The 18,569-nt window shown below is 47.3% G+C and overlaps 1 protein-coding gene across 2 annotated transcripts in view; it reads left to right on the top strand.

The window, feature by feature from the left end:
* The first annotated feature begins 6,279 nt into the window (after positions 1 to 6,279).
* Positions 6,280 to 18,569, top strand: part of CABP1 (calcium binding protein 1) — a 13,819-nt gene continuing 1,529 nt past the window's right edge. Inside the window, exons 1-6 of one of the 2 annotated variants that reach the window (XM_010086811.1) lie at positions 6,521 to 6,565; positions 11,204 to 11,380; positions 15,030 to 15,060; positions 15,721 to 15,864; positions 17,129 to 17,238; positions 17,663 to 17,810. In XM_010086811.1, the coding sequence (XP_010085113.1) occupies positions 6,521 to 6,565; positions 11,204 to 11,380; positions 15,030 to 15,060; positions 15,721 to 15,864; positions 17,129 to 17,238; positions 17,663 to 17,810 (655 nt within the window). Of the gene's footprint in view, positions 6,566 to 11,203; positions 11,381 to 15,029; positions 15,061 to 15,720; positions 15,865 to 17,128; positions 17,239 to 17,662; positions 17,811 to 18,569 lie in introns of both variants that reach the window. The other variant, XM_010086812.1, reaches the window with a different exon arrangement.

Below are 18,569 nucleotides of genomic sequence, written 5' to 3'. Positions count from 1 at the left end.
CGGACCGCCCGGGGAGAGTGTCAGGGCCGGGGAGAGCCCCGTGGTTCCCGTGAAGGGGCTAAAAGCCGGTCCAGGCGTCCCGTTGATCACCAGGCGCGTGTTTGTGTACCTGTGTGCGGCTCCATCCCTGCATGTGTTGGCGCAGCCCATGTCCATGCATGTAGCCTGACATAAAGAGCCTTCATATAACGGTCTGGTCTGTATACACACAGCCTGTACGCGTGCAGCCTCTGCTAAGTCTTCCGTGTAGCTGTGCAACCATCTCTGTTTGTGCGTATGCATTTCTGTGCTTAAAAGGATCAGCGTATGTGTACATCCCTGCCTGCTGACACTCACCATATCTTCCAAGGTATGTTTTGTGTTTTCTATATGTAATGGACACTTACACAGAAAAACATTGTTCCACTTGGGCACATCCACTCAGCTCTCCCCTTTCTCTGCTTGAGGGATGGCAGCCAGATGTACAGAATCACTGAGGGGCAATGGATAAGCTTGCTGCCTGCAGTGGGTCTGCCAGCAAACATTAATCTTTGTCAGTGATTTACTTTTTAAACAAGTCTGTTTTAAAAGGCTATAGAAAGACATCAAAATAAAACCAAGCTAAAAGAACATTCATTAAATATTCCATTCATGAAATATACAGCAGCATGATCTAATACACTGAAATACACAAACCTTGTGGTTAGACTCAGCTTATCTTTTGAAGGAAGTAAATCTTTCAATAATAAATTAATCATCATTTAAATTAGTCCATTGTGTGTTCCATCAACCTGTACTGCCTTGATTTTTGTTTCATGCAATATTGGGTTTGAACAAAGTGTCAGGGAAGAGTTTAGCTTTAGATGTAGCATCTGGGCTGCAGGTTTGTCAGCTGAATTAGCTGTGGTTCTTTGTAGCATCCCAGCTTCAGTAACTGTTTTTCCCTGATGAGTCTGTGAGTGGTATTGATTTCCCATAACAAGCAGCTATATGGTGTGCATCCAGTAAAGATGCCTAGCTAACTTTGGGCTCCCTTTCAATAAGCCTGTGACATTCCTCTGACCTTAAAGAGGAACAGCAGTGCCTAGGAACTTGGGTAATCCTCCAATTTCAATCAAATGCCCCGCTTAGAAGTAAAGACAAACAGCTGTCGTATCTTGTATGCTCATGTTTAGTTTTTAGTAGCTTTCTGCACCAGCATAAGACCATGAACTCAATACTATCGATGAATGAAGCCATTAGCAATATTCTAGTACTTCTTCCACTCGTTCCTCCCCTAAAGTACTTTGCACCCTGCAACCATCTTTGGAAAGAATATAGAGCATTGCTTCATCCCACACAGATGAAATACATTCTCTGCTCTTGGAAGGAAACAGGCAGCCATGTAACATTGTGAGGCATCATGTCACAATGGCTGAAGGCAGGAAGTAGAAAACTGCCAGCAACCCCACTGCATTCTCCTGAAATAACGCAAAAAGGGTTTAGGTAGTTTGTGACAAGCTGTGTTGAGATATAGCCAGAGATCTCATACTGGGATATGCAGATTGATCCTTCTAAAGGTGCTGTCGGATCCTTACTCAAAAAAGAAGTGAGGCAGACCTCGATTTTATGGTAGCTTATCTCCTGTAACGTTGCAGGGTTGGTTTGGAGTATTTGGTTAGTATTGGTTCCCAGACCTCTGCTCATCTATCAGCCACACTTTCTGTAGCACTTCAGTGTACCAGCCAGATAATGAGCCCCTGTCCCTTTTGTTTTGAAAGAGGTGAGGGAGCCAGGGCAGAATTAGCTGCTTTTGAAGTAGCCCAGGTGGACAGAGAGTGATTCACAATTCTCATATTCCTGACCAAAGAAAAGGGACTACATAAGGTTTGTTTTAGACAATCTTTGTGCTGTGTACACATGGCAAATTGTCACAGCAGCTTCTGAGCTGTCAAGCTTGTACTTGTCTTTTTGTAGCCCATTAATGATCTTGAAAGCAGAAAATATCCACAACATATTGTGCTCTGGGCAACACATCTCCTTTGGAAGTTGGGCTGCTGCAAAATACGTGGACCAGATCTGCATGGAAGGTGTCGGGAGATGGCACATTCCCATCTCTTTTCATCTAATAGAATAAAGCTAGCTAATTACAGACAACGCTGTTCTAAACAGAAGTTGACAGTCCAGGCTTTGTTACCTTGAGAGGGATGGAAAATATCCTTGGTCTTTTTAATAACCTTTCTGCTGTTTGTGATTGAATATGATCCAATTGCTCTAATGGAGGAGAATATTATGCACAGCATGAGTCAGCAACACTTTCTTCCTGGAACAGCTGACAGCAAGGAAAGTTCCCAAACTCTCTGCAGAAATATTCCTTCCCCTAGATGAGGATCTGGACTGCATCCACCAATACCTGCTGGTGTGTCCCCTTGAAATGGACATGTACTTGTCTGACTGGAATATGGAACCATCCAAAGTTCATCTGAGGTTAGAAGACACAACTCAATGTGCAGCAAAAGCACTTGGGATCCTGACGCAGAAGAAGAGAGGGAAGCCAGTCACTGGAGTTTGGAGTGCCAGTGCGTGTTCCAGTGGTTGGGAGCTTTGAAATGAGGCCTTCGACAGCACTGGCAACGGGAAGATGTTAACAATTCCAAATGCGTAGGCTCATCTGAGGTCATCCAGTAAACAAGACTGGGTTGTTTCTTGTAAAATACAGATCTATAGCCACTAGCTAAAGGCTGGTTGGGAGCAGATTTGAAAGCTGCTGATCAATATGTGCACTTTTCACTCTGTGATTGTAAAAAATAGACCAAAAAAATCTTACTCTGTCAGGATAAATTAAATGAGGTGGTGTATTTTAAAATACTAAATCTTTGAAGCATGCAATGGGCTCTTAGGTAAAACCATGGACTTCAGTGAAAAGATGCTGGGAATGGTTTTCCCTGCTTTATGATACAGTCCCTGCAGAGATTAACCCCCCTACCTACTGACATTGCCCTGTTGCAGTGTTTGTGTTGAGAATGCCCATCTGATATTAACGTTCCAGCAAGTGAAAGACTGTGCACTGAAACAGGCCTGGCATCCGAACAGCTTCCCTGTACAAATCCATACCTCCACTGGAAATTTTTGCCAAGCAAAGCTACAGTCTGATACTCAAGCCCAAAGTTTGGATTGACTTTTGTTCTTTCTGTTGTGGCTGTTGGATATTTGTTGCAATTGGATAAAGTTTCTGGCAGCTACCAAGTGATTAGCTATGGTTGGATACAACATTTTCCTATGGAATGAGCATTTCTGCCAAAGGTGCCAGCCCAAAGCACAGCACTGCTGCTTTTTAAAGAATCCAGGCATATTAAACCACCTAAATCACTCCCTGTTCAATGCCAAGTCACCCAGGCTCCTCCCTGCTCTCTGCTCAGATCAATCAAAGTGCCAAATGCTTCTTGCCTGTGATCTGAGACCTTGCTCTGTGCCAAACCGCATCCACTGAGGTCTCAGCTCTCCACCTTGGACCTTGGAGTAGAGGAAGGGATGTGGGCACATGGGCAAGACTCGCATTTCACAAAATTCCTACTGATTTTTAGAAAGTTTACAACAGAGCCCTAGACCTTAAAAGAACAGTGTGATTGCCACAGAGAACAGTGTGGGAAAACCAGTATACATGCATGTGCAGCCCTCCCACACGCACACTGACTACCCCAGATATAGGCATACCCACAGATCAGCACCTACACACAAATGTTTTTGACACACTTATTCTCAGCATCCTGTTCTCTTACAGCAGCCTCAGTTGGAGGAAGGGAGAAAATATGCTTCTTCTAACCTCATCTTCTGATGACCTTTCTGCCAGCTCCACTTTCCTGCCTATCTCTAAGCTGCCTGTGGTGGTGATGGGAGCAAGATCCCAATGCAGAGAGTGATTTTCCTCCTCAGAGGTCAGCAGGGTCTGTCTGCTAGATCGTGACGTGCTGCCCAATTGCTCTTAAGAGATTCAGGGTAAAAAAGGAGATAAGAAAATTGTTTACAATTGCATCTCTTGGGCCCCTTGCAGCTCTGCCAAAGTTCTTGGAGAGCCAAAGGAATGTGCTGCAAACCTGGTGCAAGTGGGCTCCCATTGCTTCTTCCCTTCCTGGATTGTGAACTCCCTGCCAAGCCTGGCAGCAGGTCTCAGCCCTCTTGCTTTGCCCTGCATGTTTCCTACAGCTGCCTGCAACTGCAGGAAAGAAAAGCAGGAGAGCAGGCAAACGCGGCAGCATGCCGTGGTGCCTGGATCCAAACGCTTTGGTACAAGCTAATATTTACAGGATGACCATCTCAACTTTTGTTGAGAGGCTTTTAGAGCTCTGTAAGGCACTCTCAATGCCTGTCTTCCAAAGCTGTCCCGTGGCAGTCTGGGGCTGTGATGGATTCTCCTGGCAGGAGACACCTGGCTGCCTTGTTCCACTCCCTCCCTCTGGGAGGATGTGGGAGACGGGCACTTCTCAATTGTAGGGCGTTCCTGACCTCCACGCTGCCTGTCAGGGGGAGATTCATTACCAGCAGGGAGGCGATTCTCTCTCCTCTCTGCTCTGGAATTGGAGTCATTCGTCTCAAGAAGGAGCCCAGGCGCCTTGCTCGCTGTGTGGCAGCTTCTGCTCAAGGGAGACAAGCACTTCGTCAATAAACAAGGAGCCTGGGGAATGGCTCCGGCTGACAGAGGACATTACTCATGACTGGCGCTTTGGCTGAGGGTAGATCAGCCTCCCATTAGCTGCTTTAAGAGTGGAAAGAGAAACAGAGCTAAAGATGGCAGCCTTGAGAGGAGCTGGGAGTTTTGGGATCCTCCTGCAAAGTCCCCCACTGTGAGGCCCAGGGCTGGCACAGCCCCCAGGGAGTGACTGTATGTTTCCCCAGTGTCAGGGGTCTTCAGACTGTGACAGCAGGAGACATGCCCAGCTCAGGAACAGTTTCGCTTCCCAGCCCACCATGGGTGGGCTCTGCATAGAGGTCTTCCAGACCAGAGCTTCCAGAGCAGAGATATCCTCACTTTGTTGTGACATTGACAGTTCATCCTTCTCTGTCCTACAGCCCTAGAGCTGCCAGGAGAGTGAGCCCTTGGCTTCTGCACAAACAAGCATGTGGTGCAAGTACTTAGCCCATGGGTTAGGTCTTTGCAGAGACTTTTGTTAGGGACCACACTCACAAAGAACACTGTGAAATCTTTCAGCTGAACACTTGAGTGTCCAACCAGCCTGCTGCATAGACAGGGTGTAGGATCAGTGTCATCTTGGTCTCCGCAGTTCTTGAAGGAGGTGGCTTTTCATGCCACAGCTTCTTATCACTGTGGAGCAGCAGCTGTGGTGGCTTCGTAGCTAAGGGTGTTCACTATCCTGTTCAGATCCTGTTGCCTGGGTACAATGGTGAATTTTTTATGCAATTTAAATCTCTTTTCAGACTGAATGCTTGTATGCTCAGCCTGAGATCAGAGGAAAATGTACTGGGTGGGGACTCATCCTTTTTCTTTCAGAGATTATTCTGTTACCACAACAAGCCTAAAGTCCAGAGTTCAGAGCTGGTTCTAGGCTTAGAAGCCTCTCACTTGTTCCAGGACTTGGGTGCTTGGAAACAGAATGGATGGATCTGACATCCAAATTCTTTACCTCCCATTATCTAGCCTGGGGCTGTCCAGATGTAGGATTCAGGTGTGAGCCCATCTTTGGCAGACTTGTATAGGTAAACTGCCAGCTGATTTCTACTTGGAGAAAGCTGGAAAAACTTTTCCGCAAGATTGGCTCAAGGTCTCTCCCTTGCGGTTAAAAATGACTGTCCTGGGGCTGAGAGTGTTGTAGGGTCCCAGGACTGCTGCTGCCAGGCTTGCTTTCACTGTGTCAGCAAGACAATGAAGGACTTCTAGGTCTGCTGGTATTTATAAGCTGAAGCAGGTCCCACCCAGATAAATGGTCCATTTCTGCTCCAAAATGAGCTCTGGACTCTGCTCCAAGCCCCTAAGTGGATTGCCTTCTGGCCAGCCAAGCTCTCTTGTGATTGAAAAGCCGAGAGGAGTTAGAAGGGGGGTGGGTAGGGATGCGATGTTCAGAGGCTGTGCGGACCCAAACTAGCTGGATTCACTGAACTCATCACTGAAATCACTTCTTGCGGTGCCTCTGTTTTAATTCTCCCTGAATCAGCCCTCTCCCATGAGTGAAACAATCTTGCCTGCAGATTGAGGGGGGTGGGAGGGATTTGAACATTAATCTGATGTAGATTATACATCCGCCTCCCTCTCTCTCCCCTTCTCACTCTCTCTCTCTCCCTCTCTCTCCCTCTCTTTCTGCCTGTTTCTCTCCCCTCCCTCTCCTTCCTGCTTCATCTCTTCAAGAAAGTGAACATAAAGTAAAAACACGGAGAGAGAGAGGCAGAGAGAGAAAAAGCTCCCTGAAGAGGGAAGCCCCAGCAGCCAGTAGCTGTTTGGATTTGCCTGGCGCTGCCTTTCTTGCTTTGCTCCCAAGGAATACCTTTAATGGGATCAATTGCTTCAGTTCCTTTATAACCAAGTCCACCGGAAAGGCAGATTCAACATATTATGGGCAACTGTGTGAAGTCTCCACTGAGAAACCTCTCAAAAAAGGTACGTTCCCTGAATCAAAGTGCGTTGTGCGTTTCCAGCCCTGCTTCTTGGGATGGGTGACATCGTGGGCAGATGGGAATGGGAGGTGGGAGAAACACAGATGTGTACAAAGGGTTCAGCTCTCTTCACCAGACTTTTTTTGTAAGAGTTGCTCATGCAAGTGCAGCCATTAGAGCCTGGGATGCTGAGAGCCACAACACGTGTGTAAATAATTGTGTGCGTATGCATGCATGTGAGCACGCTGGTGTCCTGCTCCGTGTGTATGTGTGTGTGTGTAGCTCTCTTCTGGGCATGTGCAAGCTTGTGTTTGTTGATGTTCACAGTATGCTGGCACACACCTTGTGTACGGGCATCTTAATGTATGTGTGTATGTGTGAGTTTGTGTGCGTGTGCATGTGCTTCAGTTGAGAGGTATCTGCACGACTCCAGTCGCGTGTCGTTTCTGTAGGGACATGTATTCATGAACATGTGAATGGGCGTGTGTCTGCACGTATTCCTGTTGGTGTGTAAGAATGCGTACACCTGATGAGCCCATCTGAACTGTGTGTGTGCCCCTAGCTCTTTGTGTCGCTACGTATGCATCCTGAGGTGCATGAGCAGGTGTGCAATGGTTGTTGTCAGTGTATGGGGGGGAATTTTTGCACATCACACATGTATCCCTGTTGTATGGCACTGTGTGTACGTGTACCTGCTACGTATATCCATCCTTGCATATGCACACATCTAGTTTTGTTGGTGCGTGTTTGGGTATAGAAGCATGTTTTACTCTGTGATGTTTGTCTGTGGCTGTGTTTGTGAATGGATACACTGGGCCCTGGCTGCGTGTTCGTGCATCATGTCTCACGTCAGTAGGGCCCGTGTGTCTACATGCTTGGGCCCAGCTGGACTTCATCTGCGAGCTGACGTGTATCTGTTAGGCTTCAACCCATGGTCTGCTCTGTGCTGGGGTTTTACAATGACCCCAGGATGAATTAGATTCAGGAATGACTCTGCTGTTAGGGACTAGATTGAAATGGGAACGATGTGCCCCAGAAACATTTCTTGTCTGACTGAGGAAGGTCTTGAAGCTCTGTGTACCTGTCAGCCGCACGGTTCTCACTTAGTGTTGCTGAAAATCTAATAACTCAGCAAAAAGCTATGCAATTCACTCCCTATAAATGAAGAAGTTATGTTAAGCATCTGAAGTATTGCAACAAGGAGCTGCCTCTGTGGAGACCATGCTGACAGTGAAACGCCACTGCCACCAGGATGCTCCACCCAGGAGACCTTGCCACCCAGGAAAGCTCCTCTGGGAGGGAGCTGCTGGGGAGAGGACCTCCCTAAGGGGGAGTTTCTTCTGGCCGGAGATTTGCCTCTTCTGTGTAGAAACACAGTTTACTTGTTATCTCGGCTGCTGTAAACAAAGCCAGTACTGGCACAGTGCTGCTGTGGTGGAGCTGGGATACACAAGGAGGGAATTCATCACCAAGCAGTTAGGCAATGGTGAGACCAGTCCTGAGGTCAGGGTGACCTTCAGGGAGAGGCAGAAGTAGTTGATGTTTACCCAAATGTTGCACATATGAAAAAACAACTTGATTGCTTGTAGGTCGCCTCCAACTTGCAATAAAAGAAGTTGGCTGCAGCTGTGTTCAACGTGATCAAGGCGATTGCAATTAAAGTCTGACGTGTGGCCAGGCTGCTTGAATCAAAATGGATTCAAGAACTTATAAGCTCAATGCCATCAATCTTATAGGTAATTTATGCTTTCATTCCTAAAAGCTGCTTCGAGTAATGCACTTTTTGCCTAGCTAGAAAGCCTGGGATGGGAGGACTGAAGAGAAAAAGTTGCAAAGCAGAATTACAGAGTTTCTCAGAAATTGCTCCAGCTAGCCATGAATTAAAGCCTTGGGCACTCATCCTGACAGGTCCTGGGGCTCTGCCGTTCCTTTGATCACGATGCACGTGATTGTAGTGGAGATTTTGCAGATCAGTCTTACATTACACAACTTCACTTGGCTGCTTTGCGATCCCGCTCTTTTTTTCTCAGCTTTTAGCTTGGGCAAACTTATTTTGCTGAAATGGTAAAGAGGAGAGAGTGTAGATAACGTTGTGTGAAAGCTGGTCTTGGGTGACAGACTGATCTCTTGAACACTATTTCAACACAAAATTTGGGAGTCAGTCCTAGGCACGGGCTGGCTTGGTCTGGGACTGGCTGACACAGGGGTACCTCGCCTTTTCAGATGGCAATGCTCAGGCTTTGTCTCCACAACGCCTGCTGTTGGCAGCTTCACTTTCACACTGAGACAATGTCCCCCCAGTGATCCCAGCAGCCAGCCTGGCTGCCTTTCCTCTCAGAGGCACTGCGGGTGGGATGGAGAGGCCCCTCTGGGCTTGCCGCTCTGCAAAGTCCCTCTGACATGCAGGCAGGAAAATGAAGTGAATCCTGTTTTGCTTCTGCTGTGCAGAAAGGGAAAGCTTTGGCATCCAGGTCCCTCGCTTTGCCACCCCTCACCATCACTACAGCCGTCTCTAAATCAGCCCAGTCTCTTCCCTCTCCACAATTTGCTGGTCTGACACAGCCAAGGGCCAGACGCAGCCAGGAAGGGTAGTGGTCCTTTGCTCGAGGAAGGGACAGGGGAAGCCTGAGCTCCCCAGCCCTGTCCTTGCATTTTCCTGGTCACACATGCTGCTGTTTCCCCTGTACCGGGCAGCTGGTGTTGCTTTGCCCTGTACACGTATCACAGCTCCTTTTCTGGCTCTGCCAGGCTGCAGGAGGAATGTGGTGGAGGGACCTTGTGGGGATACTTGCAGGAGAAACATGTGGGGCTGCTGGCAGAGGGAACATGGAATGCCATAAATCCTGCCTGCAGTGGCAGAGCGGGGCAGGGATCCCCTGTCAGGGCCTTGCTAAGATGTGCCCCTTGTCCTGGCACTGCGTCGGGTTGTCAGGTCAGGATCCTTGGTGGCTCTTGGCAACAGTTTCATCAAACTGTCAATCTCTGTCCACACAGCAGAATGAGGGGATGACCATTCCGTGGCACTGCTCTGTGGCTTGGTAATAAACCCTGTTTACTGCAAGGGTCGGCAATCAAGGACTAGGGGCTGTGGGGCCTTCGAGCTTTCCCATGGTTTCACTGGAATTAAACACACAACTGTTGTGGGCTGTTTTAAGTGATTAATATTATTTGGTGTATTAAACTGAAAAATGTGCCAGGAAACAAAGCTGATGATTTTGAAAATACATTGCACTGATATCACGAAGCTGTGCAGTTCAACACAGATGCCTTGACATTTAGCTGAGCTGGTAATATGCCATTTGTGGATGGATGCTCATCTTTCAGGTCTTTAAGGACAAGTGTCCTATGCGTCGAATTTAATCAGAGGCAGATTTCTTCCTCATCCATGACTGCAGCGAAAATGCTTTTCTGCTTCATCATTTTCTTTCTCCATGGCTTGCTTTTTCAGTTGTTTTTGTTTTGATGCTTGATATTCAGATGACATTATACATGAGCAGATTGGTGTAAGGCTGTGTACAAAAATGCAACTATAAACCATGTGTGCACTATAATAGCACGTGGCAGACACAGCGAGTAGATACAATGGACTCGGACAAGTGTGAATGCAGCATGTGTGCGTATCTGGTCTTTTAGCCTGAAAAAGCACCTCAGGCTTTAGGGAAAGGGTTAATAGAGACAATGACAATTGACAGAGCTTCTCTGATCACCCCTGGGAACACCGACTGTAAAAGTAGAATCATTCCTGAAGAGGAATCTGATGTATGATTAATGTTTATTCTATAAAACCAAGGGTCCTGTGGGTTGTGCTGGCTTTTTATAGCTGCATGGGAATATCAGGATAAGAGTTTTCTTGCAGAGCCAGGGAAATGCATTTCTATAAAAGGAAAGCAGTGCCTCCTTATACAATCCAGTGCTGGGTTCTGTTCTGGAGCCCTGGCTTAGCAGGATGTGTGCACTAAGGAAAATGTGCAAATGCAAACAGACAAAAATGTTGTGCCCGTGCCTGTTCTCCACTTTGGGACTGTCAGTGATTAGAGGAGGCCAGTGCAGTAACTGCCTGAGACCCTGAGGATGTAACTAATTAGAGGTGGCACGGGGAGTGTGAGCCTGCAGTTGGCAGAGCCACCTGATGCTGTAAACGGCCTTCTAATAATATTATAAAGTGTGTGATGCTGCGTTGCTGAAATGTAACACGGAGCCCAATGCAGTGTCTGTGCAGGCTCTGCCCGGTCTCCTGGGGACGTCCTGGCTGACGGGGCGCAGGCTGGCACATGTCCTGCTAGGCTGGGGTGTGCTTGTCCTTTGCAGCTCATTCAAGGGATCGTTAACTCTTGGGCTGATGGTGGGAGCGTGGCCCTTTGGGCAGATGTGAGCAGTGCTGAGAGTTTGATGTAATTTCAAAGTGAAATTCTCCTGGTTGGTTTTACTTTTATCAGCTTTTGAAAGTGAACTCTTGGACTTACTGCTTCTGCACAAATCCTAATAGACCGGTGGGGGGGGATGCAGTGTGGACCAGATGAAGGAAATCTAGCAATAATGTCTCTGCGAGGTGGTTCAGTAAAACTTCAGAGGAACGTCTGGGTGAGACGGGGAGGTAACATCCTCTGTTGTGTTGTTTGCTTGCTGCTGGTTGGCTGGGAAGATCCGCCATGAGGAGAAGACGTGCTATAAGGCTGTCCAGACGAGCGAAGAGGGGCCGTCGGCCTGCGAGTACCAGGGTCCGCTCATGGTGCTGGCCCAGAACTGCGCCGTCATGCACAACCTGCTGGGGCCAGCATGCATCTTCCTGAGGAAGGGCTTCGCAGAAAACAGGCAGCCTGTACGTAAGTTACACCCAGCCGGGCAAGACACGCACAAAGCCACGTGGACGCGAGCTGGGGATGCAGAGCTGCCTGCATGCCCCATCTGCGTGGAGCTCTGTAACCCCCACCCTGGGTCTCGAGCATCCCGGCTCCAGCTCCAAGAGCAAATACAATCACAGGCAAATGTCTAAACTGAAGGATGTTCAGAGATATCTCTGTGCCTAAACACCAAGAAAGGAGGAATCTAAAAATGCAGCTATGGAAGGTAGATCCAAGCTGAGATATACTCAAGTAGGCATAATCATAGGGACTCAGGAGAACAACTTAGGACTTAAGGACTTATATAATCATATGGACTCGGGAGGAGTCCAGTTTTCAAAGCTGTTATTCCGGGAAGATGTCCACATCTCATTCTCAGAGGCTCAGATTAGCATTTAAGGACTAAATTGCCACTTAAATGCAAATTAGGGCATCCATATTGGGAACAAGCTGTACCACAGAGATGCCCGTATTTGATACCGTTCCCATCAGCTCACAGTGAGCACACCAGGACCAGCAGAGGTAAGCATGCATCTGCCTCCTCACAGATACCCAAATGCAATCTCTTGTACACTGCCACACACAGCCTGACACTGCAGCAATCGCAGCCAAATAAACCAAAGGACATCAGTCTGTCCTCGTATTGCTGACAGTGCCAGGCTGCCACATGCTATTACCCATACACACACAGATAAATAGCAGAAACACATCCTTCCATTCAGTCGCACCTCATTGTAACTGCGTGTTCATATGCATCTAATGTATGCATGTATACACAGTAAAAATGTGTTTGTATGGAAATTCAAATGTAAACACCTACACATGTTAAATGTACTTAAATATACATTCCAGTATTGTATATTTACAAGAAGTAAAATATATTTTTGCACATAAACATTCGATTCCTACAATAACATTAATTTAAAGACATACACAAACATATGATTAACACACATTTTATGGATAAGTGAATATGTGCCTTGTCAGATATTCAGGCAGTGCATTCCATATTCTTCTGGTGAAACAAAGCTCACCCCAGTTACCTGAGAGTCAGAGTTTTCCTGCCTCTGTAAGAAATCTCTGCCTTACTCATGCATGTATATGGTTATCTACAGCTGTAGGAGAAAACTAGATCTTTATTTCTGAAACCTCTTCTTCAACCAACAACCAAAAAAAGAGTCATTATTTGTCATTATTGATCAAAGGGCTTTTGTTCTTCCTAGCCTTCAGCCACTAAGTGATCACATATTCCTTGTGCCTCTTCACTAAAACACAAAATGTAATATTCTCACCCTTGCTGGCATGCAGAGCTACCTGCCGCAGGAGACAGGTCCAGCTCCCTAGCAGAAGGCTCACAGCTGGACAGGTACCCCTCCTGTTTAGAGCCTGGAAACTCACAGTACCCTAAGAAATCTCCAAAATAGGATTAGTGATGTCTATCCTGATGTAGAATAAGTGCATCTGATAAACAGCTTTACTTTTACTGACTCTCTAGACGAACAGGATTTATTGTGCATAGAACAGAAATAAATGAGGGTAAGACCATTATGTATAATGGACTCTCTGAGGGTCACCTCTGCTCATATCCAGGATCTAAACTCTCTGAACAGCTTTATTCCTCTTTCCATATGTTCTCCAAAAGCTTTAGAGTGATTCAGCCCATTTCTTCCCAAGCAATTTTCCTCCTTTATAATTTTAGGGGAACTTCTTTCAAATTTAAAACAGAAAACCTCTTCATGATGTTAGTTATCAGTTGACTCAGATTTTTGGAGGGACGTAAGCCCTCCCCCTCCTTTTGCATTTGCAGTCTGTGGATCTCTGATGGTACAATCTGCATGTGCAAAAATACGCTCAGAGCCCTGCAGACACAAATGCCTTGGTGTGCAAAATTAGAGCCGGTGCTAAGCCCCCATTTCCGACATGTGTCAGTCATGTCGGTTGCAATGTGGTCTTCAGTCAGCAAAGAGGAGGACAGTCTTGTGACAGCTGTGCTGCAGGAAGGCTCTGGTCCTGCCCCAGCCATTCTCACAAGACAGTGGTTCCCGTGGGTGAGTCACGGCATCCTTTGAACCATGGCGGTGGTAATCACACCTCTGCATCTGCTGCAGCGCCGAGCAGCTGCTGGCACACAGCAGCATCTCCGGGGTTAATGTTGGTGAACTCTGGAATGAGGGGCACAAGGTGTTGGTACTGATGATCACGGGTGGTTTTCATCTGCTGTTTTATCTAAGGCAGGAGGGCAATAAACGCCTCCTGCATCCGGTCTAAGGACTTTGAATTGTTTTATTACTTGATGTTGATGAAAGCAGAACAAATGGGATGACATGTTTGAAAATACCAGGTCTGTGGAGGATGAAATGGCAGAGCCAGCATGCTCCGACAATTCCATCCAGCACAGAGATGCCTCTGGGAAGGTTATGAGTGGCAAGCTGGTCGTTTCTCTGGCACAGCCCACTTTTGCACAGACATCAACCAGTGTGTGTCCTAGTTTGCTATGCACTCTGAGCAGCTGCCATTAGAGTTTCCAGAGAAGCCTGTGGTTAAATAGCAAAGCATCATCCTTCTTGAACTGATCAAGGGCACTGTCTCCAGGGACGTGTGGTGAGGCTGGAGGACATCTGGAAGGCAAGGAGAAACTCCCCACAGTTGAGGGGGAAAGCCGAGAGTGAGACGACAAAAGAGATCGCGTTTCTGTGTTTCCAAATTCTCAGATGTTTTGGATTTGCCTGGGAGCCATGAGAGGAATTAGAAAGGGCATTTAAACCAGAAAGCAGTGCATTTCCATGCTCATCTCCTCTTCCTGGTGCAGTGGTGGATTTTCCTGTACTCTCTTATATCCTCCCCCTTCTTCCAAGAAATTCAGATTGGATGTTTGAAGTTGCAGTGTTTCCTGAACATGGTGAATCCTTGTCCTGTTTTGTTTGTAGATGACCTTGATGATGTATATGTTGTGTGTCTGCCTTCATGCTTGGTTTCAAAATGTTTGTATATAGAGCTGAGGCTGGGGGGGAAGGGGGAAGTTCCTGCCTTTTTGTGGGGACTGACTGTAGGAGATGGCAGTGGGATGTTGGCTGTAGCAGAGCTTGTGGCTGTCTCTGTCCTGCCAGAAGGACAGGGATCAAACAGCGATCCAAGCAGACGATGGTACAGACCTGCTGGTTACAGGGACTGCTTCCAGCTGTTCTGATCTGTCTGTGTCAGCGGGAGCTGCTGTAGGAAATACAATCAGAGCTCTAGAGGAGATCATAACTGCTGCAGGGCCACTCTCTGCCCCTGGACTTGGTGCTGGGGAATGATGCAGGAACTTCATGAAGGTTCTCCTAGTACCATCAGGTGGGGAGGCCACATGTACTGCTGTGCTGGCCCAGGTCTATTCTATTTTGAGGGAGCACCTGTCGTCCCCCTATCCAGCAGATGAGACAGAGAGGGAGGCATGCAGGCTAACAGTCATCCTGTTGGGGAAGAGAGCTGGGAAGCCTTGCTAAGTAGATGGTATTAAACATGTCATCACCTTCTTGTTTCTTCTCTCACTTTCTGGCTTGTCCCAGAACCGTTTGCACCAACAAGTGCTATTCTGAAACTGTTTGTTTTTACATAGTTTTAACATCGTATGTTCTCTTTTTGCAGGATAGAGAACTACGTCCGGAAGAAATTGAAGGTAAAATTTGTCACTCCTTCTGTGTCACCTTTCTCCCTGCCCAGTGAAAACCTACTGGCTGGCCCTTCCAGGTTGTCCCCCATGGGGTAAAAAAATTTAGGGCAAATCAAGGGAGATGATTACTGGAATAATTCCTGGCAACCCCAGCAAAAAGAAATAATATGTAAAACTTGGCAAGAGTGTTGACTGTGAAGGATTTGCATCCATTCCAGCTTCTTCAGGGTGGTAAGATAAGTAAAGTAATGGGATGTTAGCTGTCAGGGAACTGCTGTTCACCCCAGCTCCCACAGAAAGTGTTGTAGAGCATGGCACAACATTATGGCTCCGGGAAAGCTGTTTCACCTGCTAATCCCCACAATGAGTGCTATGTAATATAGTGCAGGGGGAAAAGCTGGGAAAACTTACTGCTTCCAGTGTCTTCAAGGAGTGCAGTTTGGGAATGATCAGTTCATGGCACTTGCAGTCCAAGCAAGCTTTCCTGTGAGGCATGGGTCAGCAGTGCTGCTTGTAGAAGAGCTTCACATTGCTCCAGTCGTTGCCTCTTTGCAGGGAGATCTGCTGGGAAAATATGGAGTGCTGCTGATTCTGGGGAGGTTTCTTGGAAAAGGTATTTTGGGCTGTCACTGACAATGTTGTTCTTTTTTGGATCCACTTCCACAGAATTGAGAGAAGCCTTTAAGGAGTTTGATAAAGACAAGGACGGGTTTATTAACTGCAGGGACCTGGGGAACTGCATGCGAACCATGGGCTACATGCCTACTGAGATGGAGTTAATAGAGCTCTCCCAGCAGATCAACATGAACCGTGAGTAACATCCACCCAGCTGTACCTCCCTGTTGCTGCTGTGCCCTGCAACACCACCTCAGGCTCTCTCAGTCTCCTGCTGTCTCTTTTCCTTTGGCTTTTTTTTCTGCCCTCTTTTTTTGGTTCTCATTTTCGCTCCCTGTCATCTCCTGTTCATTTGTGGTCTCTAGCAGTTGGTGCCTTTGTTTCATGCTTATCAAAGGGTCTGTGTGGACTGTGCTGTATGGGAACAGTGTGTGGAAGGCTTGTCCTTTGTGCTTACGCTGTCAGGTACAAAACTGCCCTTGATGTGGGCAGTTAGACATCAGTGCACATGTTGTGGGTGTTGTCATATTGAAACTGGGGTCAGATGGTGTCAGACTGAAGAAAGAGCCTGGGAAGATGGAGGTGCTTTGGTCAGAATGGGTGGTGGATGGGCTTTTCACTCCGTGGTGGCTGTTTGTGGATCTGCTGTGTGCCTGGCTGCAAGGGAGCTGTGCTGGCAGCGTCAGATGGGGGCATCTGCTGGAGTCATGGAAAAATGTGACAAATGCGTCCAATTCACTGTAACTGTGTTTATGCCCCTTGTCTTTCACTGTTATTTTTTGTCACCTCTTGTCTGTGGCAGTGCAGGGTATTACCCTCAGCTAGGTGGGAAAAAGGATATTTAGTGCATGTTATTTGTGACACATGATGATATAAAAAGGACAAGTTGCCTAGTCAAGGGAAGGAAAACAGTTGTGACATCCACAATCAGTCACACACAAAAGCAGCTGATAAACCTGGCACACAAGTGCTTAGGAATTTGAGAGCGTTATTGCCAGCTTTCTGATAGGAAATAAACAAGAAAAAGAAGTAATACGATGAATAAACAGTTTGACATACATTAGCCACTGCTAATGGAGCAGCTCCACCACTGCTGCAGGGCACTGGCCAGGCCATGCGGGAACATCATGCTGTGCCCTTGCCGTACCCTTTGGCATGGGAACAGCAGAGGGTTGCTGGAAGCTCTAGAGTGATCAAGCCTCTAGATGTGGTGCCATAAGGATGCGACAGTCCATGGCAGCCTAGGACAGAATAGCTTGGGTTTATTCCACCTAGCCCACAATCCAGAAAATACAAAGACAGTGTAGAATGACCTCTGTTTTTCCTTCCACTCTCCTGCACCTTCTGTGCTTTGCTTCCTGGAGAACCAAGCCCTCTCTGGGACACAGAAGTGCGAAGTGAGTGCTGGGCTTGGCTGATGTACGGAGTTCTTACACGCGGTCTTTCATCTTGTCCCAAGTGGGTGGCCATGTGGATTTTGAAGATTTTGTTGAGCTGATGGGTCCAAAGCTGCTGGCAGAAACTGCAGACATGATTGGTGTAAAAGAGCTCCGCGATGCCTTCAGAGAGGTGAGTGCTCCCTAACGCGTGCCCTCCCGAGAGGTGAGCAACAGGAGACAGGAAAGAGAGGAGAGCCACTGGGGAAGAGACGAGCAAGAGAAAGAGGAGAGAGCAGCATAGTGGAAGACAAAGAGCCAAGCCAGGCACAGAGAGAGCCAGGCACAGCCAAGCCAGAGAAAATCACTAAGATAAGGGAACCCTTGAGGCAAGGAAGAGGAAAGCTGGTGCAGACACAGCAGTTATGAGGGGTTTCCGAGGACAAAAGACAGACTGGATCCAAAAGGCACCCAAAAGAGGAAAAGGAGAGACACAAAAGGAATGCAGGAAAAATAGGGTGCTCAGGAGCAGGACAATACAAAATCCAACCGAGAGCAAGATCCATTTCCATTAACTGCATTTCTTTCCCCTGCTGGTATTTTTCATGTACTTGCAGTTTGACACCAATGGTGATGGGGAGATAAGCACCAGCGAGCTGCGAGAAGCCATGAAGAAGCTTCTAGGGCAGCAGGTGGGCCATCGGGATATTGAAGAGATCATTCGGGATGTGGATCTGAATGGAGATGGGCGCGTTGATTTTGAAGGTGAGAAGGGATGAATGCTCTCTGTCCATCTGCTCTGGTGTCAGTCGGAGCTTTCCCTTCGGAAGCAGAAGGGAAGGTTTGCATGCTCAGGGCCCAGAACGTTGGCCCACACAGGCAGTTCCTCAGCTGAAGGGTTCATTTGTGTATCATCTTTTGCTGCATCTCAGTTTGAATTTGGTCTCCATAACTCTAGCATGGGAAGAGATACGCCCTGTCACAGAGAAGCAGATTCTGTGCACACATGCTATGCCAGCCGCCTTTTTATGGGGCATTTTCCTTTCTATTAAACCTATTGCAAGAACTGTGAGGAGGCTGGATTGGTTTGGAGAATGCATTGCACCTTCCATTTCCTCTGGCTCACCTTGTTATCTGGATTTGTTTCTGTGCCTTTATGCTAGAAAATGGTCATGTGCCAGATGTGCTCACTAGGACTGCAGATATCAGATCTCAAGGTGTCATGTTAAATCCTAGAGATAATTCATTTCTTCTCCCGGTTTTCATGCCAGAAGGACTTGGAAGAATAAGAGGGGTTAATCTACTATCCTAGTCATTAGCCATGGCAGGAGCAATATTCACAGAGTTCAGGGTTTCTGGCAAGGGAAGCAGTTGATATCAGACAGCTAAGTGAATGTAAGAGCTGGAAGGTGTGAGAGCAGAGCAGGCTGCTTGTTTTCCTAGTGCAAATCCGGACATCCCTTTGCAGTAAGGGTGAAGCACAGGACCTACAGAATTAAAATAAAACTGATGTAATTTTTTTGA

The sequence above is a fragment of the Pterocles gutturalis genome, unplaced genomic scaffold (assembly GCF_000699245.1).
Source record: "Pterocles gutturalis isolate BGI_N339 unplaced genomic scaffold, ASM69924v1 scaffold25386, whole genome shotgun sequence".
Classification (NCBI taxonomy): domain Eukaryota; kingdom Metazoa; phylum Chordata; class Aves; order Pterocliformes; family Pteroclidae; genus Pterocles; species Pterocles gutturalis.
Note: the sequence above shows the minus strand (reverse complement) of the source record. Positions and strands in the feature narration are given on the sequence as shown.